Source organism: Palaemon carinicauda, chromosome 22, assembly GCF_036898095.1.
Source record: "Palaemon carinicauda isolate YSFRI2023 chromosome 22, ASM3689809v2, whole genome shotgun sequence".
NCBI classification, from domain to species: Eukaryota; Metazoa; Arthropoda; class Malacostraca; order Decapoda; family Palaemonidae; genus Palaemon; species Palaemon carinicauda.
Window position 1 is genome coordinate 20,701,747 of NC_090746.1, and position 12,497 is coordinate 20,714,243.

Consider the following 12,497-nt stretch of genomic DNA (forward strand, 5'->3'; position numbering starts at 1 on the left):
CTTTTCTAATTATTCAAAATACATCATTTCTTTTTGTTTTAGACATGTACAATACCTTCATCATATAAAATTTCAAGTCATTTGATCAAAAACTTTTTGATTTATTAGTAAAAATCAGGATTTGAAAAAAAATTTAGGTACATTTTTCTCCACTAATATGACCCCGATTGTATTGAAAATCATACCATCAAAACTTCTTCATAAACCGAATAATTGTGTGACAGATTTTTTATTTTCCTTTTTCTTTTCTTTTAATGGTTTTTTTTCTTGATTTTCTTCATCTAGATGCAAAAAGGGATTTTGACAAAGGAAAAATCTATTTCTGGGCGAGGAACCTGCGTCGCCCAGTGAAATGCTCCTTATAGCACCATTTCTAAGACATAAATATTGCTAAATATACCAGAGAAGAAAGATGCATGGAATGCCAGGGATAAACCCAGCTCGCTCACTCTGAGTGTCTGTATAGTAACTGGGGCGTGATAGAAACACGACCATAGGTCCCTCACCAGTTAGACCTCTCCTTCTTCAACAACCCCCGGAACTATGAGGTGCCGATCTACACCCGACTGCTGCCCTCTACTACGACTATCCTCCCCTCACCCCTACCCCTCCCCACCCTCTCACCCTTATTCCTCCTAGCACCCCAAGCTTGGACTAGCCCAGGGTGAGGGAAAAAGAGAGGAGTGGATTCACTGGGCGACACAGGTTCCTCGCCCAGAAATAGATTTTTCCTTCGTCAAAATCCCTTTTCTGGGCTCGATTTGTGTCGCTTCGTGAAATCATAACAGAGAAATGGTCCCAAGCTTGGGAATACACATTAAAAAAAAAGGGGGGAGGGGGAACTGAAATAAAAACAGAATATGGAATTAAGAGAGTTTAATAACAAAACGTAAACTAGCAATACGCAGTGTACAGAATACAGAAAACATCCCAAAATAAACAGCCAGATATACTGGGGAAACTCTCAAGAACCAAAATTAATTATAACAAACAAAGACATAAATACATAATATATATCAAAATCAGAGGGTAGGGTGCAAACCAAATGAATAACAAAGGGACGGTAGGGAGAGTAGGCAAGGCAGGTTACGGCCCGCTCCTTATAAGGAGACAAGGCATAAAAAGAAAAGGGGGGAGGGGGGGCAAAAAGATAGGACCTAATTATAATGGTTCTTCGATATCTGGAGGAACTACATTCCCTGCTGCCACTGTTGCAAATTTAAGGGCCTTCGAAGATTTCAAATAGTGGCGTTGAAAGACAGTGGGTGGCTTCCAACCGGTGTATCGTTTCAAGTCTTCAAAATTCATGTGATGGAAATAATTAACTGAGGTCGCCACTGCCTAGACATCATGGGCATGTGGGACTGAATGAGGACTGGCTTGCTTAATAAAGTAAAGAATCTGCTGCCTAATCCCCTTCATGGAAATAGTTCCTCCTTGTTCTCGAACAAACAAAGGGCCTAAAGACTTATTAGAAGTTCTATTCAAGTAAGCTTTCAGTGTGTTAACAGGGCACAGAGAGAGATCCTGAGAGAGTGGAACAATCTTCCACGGAGTCCATCTAGATTGGGGATCCACATTTTTCGCTAAGAAACTTTTATCTCGGGAGAGCAAGACCTCGCTAGACGAAAGAAAGTCAATGTGACCCGGCTCTCTTGACAATGCCGAGATTTCTGATATTCTGGCTCCTGAAGCTAAACTTACCAAAAATAACATTTTCCTAAGAATCGTTATGTAGGAGCATGAGTCATTATCAGGACATCATTGAGAAACCAAGACATCGTGTGTGGACGGGTAGCTGGTTTTAGTCTAGCACAAGCCTTGGGAATAGATGAGAAATAGGAATCCGTAAGATCAATAATGAACCCGAATTGAAATATTTTCTTCAAGGCGGACGTGATCGTGGTAATAGTACTAGCAGCTAGGCCCCCTTCAAACAAAGTTCTGAAAAAGGTAACTGCCAGATTGGCAGTCATTGTCTTAACATTCGAGTCCCTCAGAAACTTCACTAACTTCTTAACAGCCGAATCATATTGCCGAAGGGTAGAATCCCTCTTATCCGATTCCAGGAACAACGTGTTAAGGGGATCGATAGCAGCATCCTTCTGAGCCACAAATTTCATGACGTCCATAAAGTTAGGGCACTCAGGATTCTTGAGGAAGCTGACACATTGCGAGTTTGTACTGTTTGCGTCAACCTTGGGTTGGGAATCCGGCGAGGACGGAGACCTAGTTCCGCCAAGAGGGGAAACCAATTGCTTTTTGGCCAGTGGGGAGCCACGAGAGTGATCTGTCCTTGGAAAGTCCTGAGCCTGTCCAGAACTTTCATCAGCATGTTTATAGGAGGAAACGGGTAGATCCTCTGCCAGGTGTTCCAGTTGAGAGACATGGCGTCTGAGGGTCCAGGTTGGGGGCTACATAACATTGGAGTTTGTGGTTTGAGTCCATGGCGAAGAGGTCCACTTGAAGATTTGGAACCTGCTGGCAGATCCAACGGAATGATGCTTGGTCCAGGGACCATTCCGACTCCAGGGGAGTCGTCCGGGAAAGAGCATCGGCTACTACGTTCCTGAGACCCTCCAGGTGAACTGCTGACAAATGCCAATGGTTCCTTGTTGCCAAGGAAAAGATGGCAATCATCACTTGATTGATGTGACCCGACTTGTTGATGTAGTGAACTATCACTGTGCTGTCCAGAACCAACCTGATATGTTGATTCTTGGACGGGGAGAGTCACTTCAGAGTCGAGAATACCGCCATGGCCTCTCAAGATATTCATGTGCATCTGACAAAAAGATGTAGACCACAAGCCCTGGACCTTCTTGAATGGAGAATAAACCCCCCCCCAACCGCTTAGGGAGGCGTCCGTATGGACTACTAATGCTGGCGGGGGGGGAAATGAAGAGGTACCGACTTCGCCAAGTTCCTGACCTTCGTCCGTGGGAGAAATCTTTTTCTTAGGATAGATGGAATCCTTGAAACCTAGTCTCGAAATTTGTCGTTTGCCCTGGATCGCCAACCTCGATTGATGTCCTTCAATTTGGCTTTCAGTAGGACGTCTGTGACGGAAGCAAACTGGAGTGAACCTAAGACCCCCTCTTGGTTTCTGAGATGTAAATTTGGCCCCGAGAAATTTCCTCGTGCCCTTTGCGATCTCTTTCCTCTTCCGCGGGGGAATCGACAGTTTGTGGGTGGTCAGATCCCATTGGAGACCTAACCACTGGAAGCACGACGCCGGAATCAGGCAGGACTTCTAGAAATTCACTCGGAACCCTAGGTGTTCCAGAAACTTTGACCTTGTCCGTCGCCTCGCGACATTCCCTGTCACTGTTGGCCCAAATAAGCCAATCGTCTAGATAGGCCACTAACTGTATTCCTTGAGTTCGCAACTCTTGGACCACTGCTTCCGCTAATTTCGTGAATACCCTGGGAGCGATATTGAGACCGAACGGCATCACCTTGAAGGCGTATGCCCAATTGCGGAGCTTGAACCCCAGAAAAGGACGAAAATGATGCGCTATTGGAACTTAATAATAGGCGTCTGCAAGGTCGATAGAGGTGGTGACGGCCCCACGAGGAAGTAAGGTCCCTACCTCCGAGATGGTCAGCATATGGAACTTCTCGCATTGAATGAAGGTATTCAAACGAGACAGGTCTAAAATGACCCTTCCTTTGTTGGAGTCTTTCTTTGGCACACTGAATAAGCGACCTTGAAATTTTAAACATGAAAAAAAGAGAAACGGGAAAATCAAAATTCTGTCAAACAAAACTTTGGGATTTTTATTCCTCTTTTCAAAATCTTTCTAAAATTGAACTACAAATAACTGGGAAAAATTTACCAAAGTGTGAATACGTGTGTTTTCGAGTTATGAGCTCCCAAAGATTTGCTATAAATTTTTTCTTTTTTCTTAGAAAAATCAAAATAACATTAATATGATAACCTTATTTAATACTTATTTGTTAATTCTTACACGAAGGCTCCCTAAACGAGGTATTTAAACCCTAAGTTTACTAATACACTTGGTTTGAGGGTGTCATGAGTTGCCAGTGGCCTCTCACTGTTGCCAAAGTTTTAGTTACAATGTTCTAGCTTTGTCTCCTTTTCATGTTTCCCTCTCTTCATGGTTCTGTTTTTGTTGCTTTCTAATTACTTTTTGTTCTTTCTTTGACCTTTGGTAACATTGACCTTCCTATAAAGTTCATGAGGACGTTGTGAAAATACAATGTACATATGAACTACAAGTAAACATACACATGTATCACCTTCTATACGTCTTTGTAAACACTGGCTGGTCTTCTCGTAGATCGTAGTTTGCATTCACCTACCCTCTACCAATGCCTTCCATCTCTGCCAGCTGTACGAGTCTTTGAAATATAAGTGAAAAAAAATCGCTATATATACAGTATGCAAAAATAAACTCGCAAAGACGATTCCATCAAACTCAGTCGTGTAGACGATGCAGTAAGAATGACGTCATCATTTAAAGACTGCTTCATCTTCATTATTTGTGAAAATAATTGGCTGAAACTTCTGGAGAGCATGTACAATATGTTTACGCATGAATAGAAACAATAAAACGATTTTCAATTTTTTAAAGTTATGTCAAACACCATAGTGGACGGTCCCCTTAAGTTTAGCATGACGATGAAGACCTAAGGGGTTTTAGCATTGGACATTGATACTAAATTTTGAAGCAGTTCTTTTACTAAACTCATTACCCAAGTTACATTAAAAGTGTTGGCTGTTTATAAACTTCCTAATGCATTAAATGCTTCTTGTTCAAATTTCTACTACCAGCCCTTATAATTTCAAGAATAGTTTTTAAAATGTTTTTGTTTAATATTAGAATACCATATATTATTTTGATATGCGTTCTAAATACTGTAGTGTGTGTAAAATTTCCTATATGCAATGTAAACTCAAAATGAGGATATGGGTCCTAATAGGCAAAGCGTGTTTATAAGAAAAGGGAGGTGCTGGAAGTGAGGGATAAAAGCTCATAGTCCAATAGGCATCAACTCAGTGTGTAGCGGAAAGAGGAGGTGGTGCAGGAGAAGCATGAAGAGAAAATTCTAGGGACCTGCAAAGTCCTTTTTTATAGACACATTTACTAAGCGAAGAGAGACAATCCTCCAAAGTAGTAGTATCATGTCTCTTTCCCTTGGATGGTGAGGCATTTGAAATATTGGGAGCTAAACCAGCATTAGCACAAGTCGAAACAGCTGGAACATGGCCATTGGAGGGACCTGACTAGTTCTTTGTCTCTGCTTTAAACAAGTCAAAATTAAGTTTTGAGAAACTACTGAGCTGAGTAGGACATCATGAATAAAGGGAAGATGAGGAATGTTGAAAAGAACCATGAGGAGGAACTAAAGTTCTAAACTGATCTTAGAGGCCCATTCCTTTTCAATTTTAACTATACTTAATATAAGCTGCCTCATCTGTATCTTAAACCCTTTCTTTTGTCCAGTTTTCAAGACCTATCGGTAAGAGCGCAGTTCATGCATCTTTGCCTTTGCCGGTCTAATGTTACAATTGCAGAATCAGAACTTCTTGTGATGGGACAAGGCAGTACTACTTCATCAAAACAGACTACAGTATAATTTCGTTTTAAGACAAAGTGAGAGGTTAAAGATGCATATTTCTATAAGATTGTGACATACAATTGGCTTAATTCAAACTTTTAATCACTGGAATGAAACCAATATAAATTATCAGGAATTCCCAATAATAAGTCTCCTGCTCTCTGCTTCAGGTCAACATCAGTATAAATTTTACTAAGTACTATATCAAAGTTAAATGATCAAACATATACTGTATCACCTGCTATAACATTCCAAATGAAAAGATTACAACTAGTCCACCTACCCTCCCAATTCCTAACTGTTTTGTTGCTTAAATATGAGTTTTACAATAATTAAATATCCCTTCATCTTATGTAAGTCATTAAATATACCTTTATATATCTAGTAGTGCATTAATAAATTTGATACTTATCGCAAAATTCTGGAATTGGCTTTGAATAATCATAGGTTTTGACGGGACTTTAAAAATATCTTCAGAATAATCATGTTTACAATAATAAAACTGCATAATTATTTAACTTTCATTTTTAAAAGACATTAAAAACCTACACCCAGTTTCTTAGCTCTCATTTCAACGTCTTCCCACATGGCTTCAATCATACAGTTGCGTGCATATCTTCCCTCTTCACCTTCTGCCATAAGTCGTGTTACCATCATCCATACGTGCAATTCCGTTACCAGAAACCAAGAGAAAAACGTATCTGGTAGGTCACACACTGAAAATAAAATACAGTATGAAAATAAACACCCACATAATGTATATATCTGTTTATTTAACTACAGGCTACTTCCATTTATGTGGGTTTTGGTGACGAGAAAATTATTTTCTCCCTTTTTATCTACTTTTGAGACAAAAAGTTTGTCTCAATTTTGACATATTAATCCTATTTTCCTGTCAGAAAATTTACTCCCATGCCCTTTTGTCTTCCCTGCAAGAATGCTATGTCCTTTCTTATTAAGGGTTTAGAGACAAAAGCTCATAGGCAGTTGGATCCACGTCAGATGAAAGACTTAAAAGTTCCTGATATTAGAAGTGCAGTTACCTTTCTTAATTTCTAGAAATCTTTCTTTGGAAAATTTAGTGGAAGATAAGTAGCATACCCAGTCTGTTTTCTTTCTAAATTTTATTTTGGAGGAGCCTGGTTTGCTTATGCAGTACAGCACTGTACTGTATAAGAATAAGAGACTATTAGGTTCTGTGGTAGCGGAAAGTATTGTAGCTAAATAAGTTTTCCTAATTTAAAATTTTTGAAAGTTGTAATTCAAATTAGTATATTATTTTCCCTATGGAAAATTACAAGGTGATGTATAATATAGAAAACTATAGTTTTAGTTTCGTTGTTTTGTAGGAGGAATTAAATCTTAAATTTCGTTGTTTTGTAGGAGGAATTAAATCTTAAATTTTCTCACTCTTTTTACGTTTTAGCTTTTTATTAATGTTTAAAATAGCTTTTCTGTACTGTTTATAGTCTTGTTTTTCAACATGGATGCATGAATACTTTCTTATTGTGTGGTGATTACTGTTAAACTAGTTTTAAGGAAAAGCAAGCCTCTAGCAATTTAAAGTACCCAGTATATAAATAGGTTGGGGCTTTAGATTACCTGAATCTTTCCTTTACTATCCCATCTCTTTTTAAAAGCAGTATGAATAGCATGAGAGGTTTATAGGAATACACAGATGTCTACATACTCGCCTGCCATTTATATACATGCCCCCTCCCCCACTGACTAGTGGTGTCAAAAGGTTGTTGAACTACCTATGACTCTGAGACAAAGACAAAGAAATATGACCCACCCAGGAGATAGTATTCCCATACACAGCCACTATAAGGTTACAGTACTACACTAGAGGAAAAGGGCAATTACAGGGAAAGAAAACAGGAAATTTTTAGTTTAAAGGGTAGACATCGGCATTTACCATCTTCGAGGAGATGCAATATGAACACCCAGCAATTAAAGAAATAAGTAATTTTATCAAAAAGCAAGTATTAGTCCTCATCAGGATAATAGGTGGTAGACTTTACAGTATAATCTAGAAGGATGTGAATGCAAAGGGTTATTAAATTTTGTTTACCATATGCAGAATGAGCTAATTGAATGATGGTGAAACAGATTATCAAGATCACATATGGGAAAGTTAATACACTATGCTTTTGTTCCAACTGCAGTTGAGAGTTGGCTGTTGAAAATGAAACGGGCAAGGACTCCTCAAAACTGTAAATTGTGTGAAGAAATTTAAAAAATGTAAGGCAAAATCAATTATAATTCCTTACCTGCAATGAATTCCAATGCAGAAACTTTTTCCCCAATATTTTCATACAAAACAAATCCTGATCTTCTTAGTTTCTGCAAAAGTAGAGAATTATGATATATTTTCAATGTATTTATAGCTTCTACAAAATAATACTGTATACAGAATGGTAAAAAATTCAATCACCCTTCCATCTTAATGCTTTCTTTGATAGCACGTAGCCAAACATTAAGGTAAACAGCAGTAAGATACAATTAATGCAGTACACAAGGTCTTGCACAAAAAACCCAACCCTCATCATTAGCCAGAAAAATTACAAATTTGGAATAACTTGTATTTTTCCTAACTAAACAAACCTGTAGCTCTTTACGTAGGAGTATTATTTCGACGATAGCTGAAACCAACTGTTTTAGCTTTTGTGAGGGGTAACAACTTGCGGAGGGGGTTAGCAGGGGTAGACCCAACCACCCCACTCACATCTGTACTAGTAAACAACCTTCACTTTGCATTTGCAGCGGGACTTCCATGGAAACGTAATGGCGGGACCACTGTGTAGAGCTACAGGTTTGTATAGTTAGGAAAAATACAAATTATTCCATATTTATCATTTGTTTCTGGATTATATACAAACCTTACGTTCTTTATGTAGGCGACTTGCTCCATGGTGGGTGGAAGTCCTAAAACCAAGAGGCTGGTAACTGTCCAAGGGGGACACTTTGTGTTTCGTACGAGCTGTTTAGAGGGCACCCTGACAAATGATCCTATAGGAAGACGGCCTGGGCAATCGATACTAGATGTAGAATTGGTAATATGACGACAAGGTAAGCGTAATTTTGGAGCCAAACTCTGCCTTAACCTGGACATTGCCCAACCCACCTCGCCTAGAGAACTGGGACATAACAAATATAAAAACATATAACAGGTTACACAAAGGGCATGGTACCCACCTGCACCCAGAGGAGGTCGGCTTGCACAGTTCCTCGGATGCTGAACCCCAAAAGAGAGGATGAAATAGGAAGTGGACAGTCACTCGCACATTCATCCTAGGCTTGCTTATGGATAACATCTGCCCTCAACTGACTGCTACTTGTCCAACAAGGGAGCTGAGGCATTATTAACCACATTTTGTGCAGCTACCACAGGACTTGTGTAGATGAATCCAGGTTTCTGTTGGTTGTGTTTTGCAGGTGATGGGTGGTGAAAAGTTGTTTGCTCTTTCCACACACACACTTTATTATCTGCATCACAGACCTTCGTTTTCAATGCCACGGATGTGCCTACACCCCTGATGTCATGAGCACTGGGACAGCGATCGAACGGTGAGGAGCCTGGTTGTATGGCTCTCTCAATTACCTGTCGAATCAAGGTAGATATGGAATTCTTTATAATCATCCTCTTTGTTCTCCCATGTTCACAAAGAGCTTGCTGATCTCAGGGTGGGCTCTGGAGGTCCTTTTTGGATATTGCCTCAGCACCCTTCCAGCCAGGGCAGAGTAACAGTTGGTCTGGGTCACCTGTTACAGAACGGAGAGACTCAATCTGGAAGGGTCTGAATCTAGGATTTGCTACAGCCAGATTTTTAGTCTTGGCTACAAACTTAGGGAGGAAACAGTGTCGCTTGCCCCAATCCTCTAGAGTGGGCAATGTCATAGGACAGACCATGTACCTCAATAACTCTATATGCAGAGGCCAGGGCTAGTAAAAAGGCACTCTTCAGGGTCTGATGCTTGACAAGGATGTTTGTATGGCTTTCCTTTCAATGAGAATAGTACTTTCACTACGTTCCAAGGGAGTGGTATTACTAATGATTGAGGGCAGGTGCCCTTGAAATTCCGTATAAGGAAAGACAATTCTGTGAAGGAGGAAATATTAACTCCGTTCAGCTTTAAAAAGAGGCTTAAGGCTAGGCAATAGCCTTTCACTGCCAACACTAAAAAAAGTTTTTCCTCCCTGAGGTAAAAAAAACCCTGCTATTGCTGGTATAGTGGCACTGAGAGGAGAGATATCCCATCCACAACACCAACCACAAAAGATGGACCACTTTTCCTCATGTAGGGCAGATGACTCACGGAGGTATCCTGCCATTCTCTTTGCAACTGGTCTTAAAGCTTTTCTTTGAGAGGAGTTGCTGGATAGCCTCCAGGCATGAAGCCGAAGTGATGAAGTTGCTTGATGGAAGATTTTCACGATCCGTTGTCTGTGTACATAAGGAAGTAGTGACAGCACTCTCGGTGCCTCTGTAACCGGATACAGAAGGTCTGGTAACCATTTCGCATGTTACCATAGTGGAGCTAATAGGGTCATTTAGAGATCTTGTGATGCACTGACCTTGTTTAGGAGCCTCCTTACTAGGCAGAAGGGGGAGCCGTGCGTAGACATCTACAGTATTCTGTCTCACGGATGTTGGAAAGTGTCTTTCCAGACTGCCCGGGGAATCGGTACTAGAGCACAGTACACCGCGAGTATCCGGTTTAGAGACGCCAAAAACAGGTCGATTGTCATCGAACCCCACAAAGTCAAAACTTTGTGTGCTATTTGTTGTTTCAAAAACCATTTGGAGCCTACTATCCGAGTCCTCTTGCTCAGACTGTCTGCCAGCACGTTCTTCTTGCCCCAGAGGAAACTGCGCCGATAGGGCTCCCGAGTTGTTTTCCGTCATTTGAAGATTTCCACAGCTCGTTGGCAGAGATTCCGTGAAAAAGTACCTCCTTGTTTGTTTATGTATAACACCCCCGCAGTGTTGTCGCTCAGCAGCACTATGGAATGTCCTGAAAGGGGCTGATGGAATTGCTTGAGAACAAGAGAGGCTACCCTAATTTCCCAGAGGTTTATGTGGCACTGTAGCTCGGATTTGGGCCAAGGCCCGGATGCTGTGAGGTGCAATAGGTGTGCTCCCCATCAGTCTTATGATGCATCTGTGTAAAACAAGGTCTAAACCTTCCCCCCCAAGCAGATTGGTGCCTGAACCCCACCAATGGGTCTCTCTTTTCCTCTGGACCTATTAGCACTAAGGTGTTTGGTGGGTCATGATGCTAAGAACAAAAGGTCTTCAGCTGCCACTGTAGGGAACGAATGTGTAGATGGCTGTTGGGAACCAACTTCTCTAGAGATTAGGTGTCCCAGCAGCCTTTGCCAAAGCTCTACTGGCAACTTTTCCCACGAGAGAAAAGGTTGAACTACCCATCAATCTCTCTACTCGTTCCTAAGACAGAAAAATTTACCTAGTTTATTCATGATTTTCACCCCTAGATATACAGTACCAACTTTCAAGAAGGTTGCAGGCACGACTTCTCGTAATTTACCCAGATCCCGAGATCCTGGCAAAAGGAGAGAACCCTGTCTCAATGGAGTAGAAGGGTCTTCCTGAAGTCTGATAAATCTACCCAATCGCCTAGACATCTCACAGATGAATGCCATTCTTGTAAGCCCAGGTGTATACTAGGGTAACGATCTGAGTGAACACCTGAGGTGCTATAGACAGGCCGAAGAACATCACTTTGACCTGGTATATCCCATCCTCTAAAGGTGAATCTCGCGTACCTCCTTGAGGATGGATGAACAGGGATCTGGCAAGTACGCATCCTTGAGGTCTAACGATATCATAAAGTCCTCTAGTCTGACAGCCTGTTCACTGGACAAACTCATTCAGGACTGAGAGGTTGATGACTGGTGTCCTGACACCTTTTCTACAAGAAATAACCAATTGTAGAAGCCAGGAGGCCTATAGGGGACCTATTGGCGAGCAACCTTCCCAAGCATGGCCTAGAATTCGGCCCGAAGGGCCCATTCCTTTGCAGATCCCTTCGCGTAGGGAATCTCACATCGTCAGATGGAGGGTCAAGAGAGTAAGAGAGAGGGAACAGGACGATGTATCCCTTTTTGAGCATGGAGACCAACCAAGGTTCGGTCCCATGGATTATCTACTTCTGCCATTAAAGTAACGAGTGATCTAGACATCCATCAGGCGGAGGAGCTAGCCCATCCACCTCGCTAGTGCTTGGTGAATGGCTGCGCAACGCTGTGCAAGTCTCCCTTGTGAGACTCGGGTCTGTGCTCACACCTAAGTCAAATGGACCAGAGTGCTGTACTCTCGTACGACCTGCCTCCTGCAGAACCCTTGTGAGCAGCGTTATGCGCTCCTATGGGAGGAGGCATTCACTCGTAAAAGGCAAGTAAGGCTGCGGGAGATGGGTTGTACCAGCAACCTATCCAGGAAGAAAGTTTTCCCTTCCCAATAATTGGAAACAGGGATGAGCTCTTGAGCTACCCAGTATGGTAGCCAGCAGCACATCAGGATTGTGTCTGTTGCTCCACTCTGACGGGTGCGTAAGTTCAATTAAGAGAAGCAAGGAACCCTGACACTCAAGCGAGAGGTCAATTCTCATCGGTTGCTTCTGAGGGGTCAAGAGATTGCCTAGCAAGAAAACATCTTTAATTGATTTCTGTCGAGTCATGCAACCAGTTACAAGCAACTGCTCTGTAAGGGGGGAATCCTGTCTAACTACCTTCAATCCAATGGAAGTTGGTCGTGTAAGTATGCTTATGGATTGGTAACACCTGAGTAGCCAGTACTATTCTCTCTAGGAAGATGGTATTACTGTACAGCAAATCTCCTTAACAATCGCTGTCAAGCAAGAGTCTGGTCGCTAACGACCGATCA

At 41.6% G+C, this 12,497-nt stretch overlaps 1 protein-coding gene and 1 long non-coding RNA gene across 4 annotated transcripts in view; one reads left to right on the top strand and one right to left on the bottom strand.

Annotated features, from left to right (window-relative positions):
* The window catches only part of LOC137616361 (uncharacterized), a 342,608-nt gene that overhangs the window by 326,485 nt on the left and 3,626 nt on the right, over positions 1–12,497 (top strand). The window lies entirely within an intron of this gene.
* Uqcc1 (Ubiquinol-cytochrome c reductase complex assembly factor 1) overlaps positions 1–12,497 on the bottom strand; it is a 102,424-nt gene that overhangs the window by 7,834 nt on the left and 82,093 nt on the right. For all 3 annotated transcript variants that reach the window (XM_068346025.1, XM_068346026.1, XM_068346024.1), the window contains exons 3-4: positions 7,860–7,932; positions 6,136–6,302 (exon numbers count right to left, since the gene is read on the bottom strand). In XM_068346025.1, the coding sequence (XP_068202126.1) occupies positions 6,136–6,302; positions 7,860–7,932 (240 nt within the window). The remainder of the gene's footprint in view (positions 1–6,135; positions 6,303–7,859; positions 7,933–12,497) is intronic.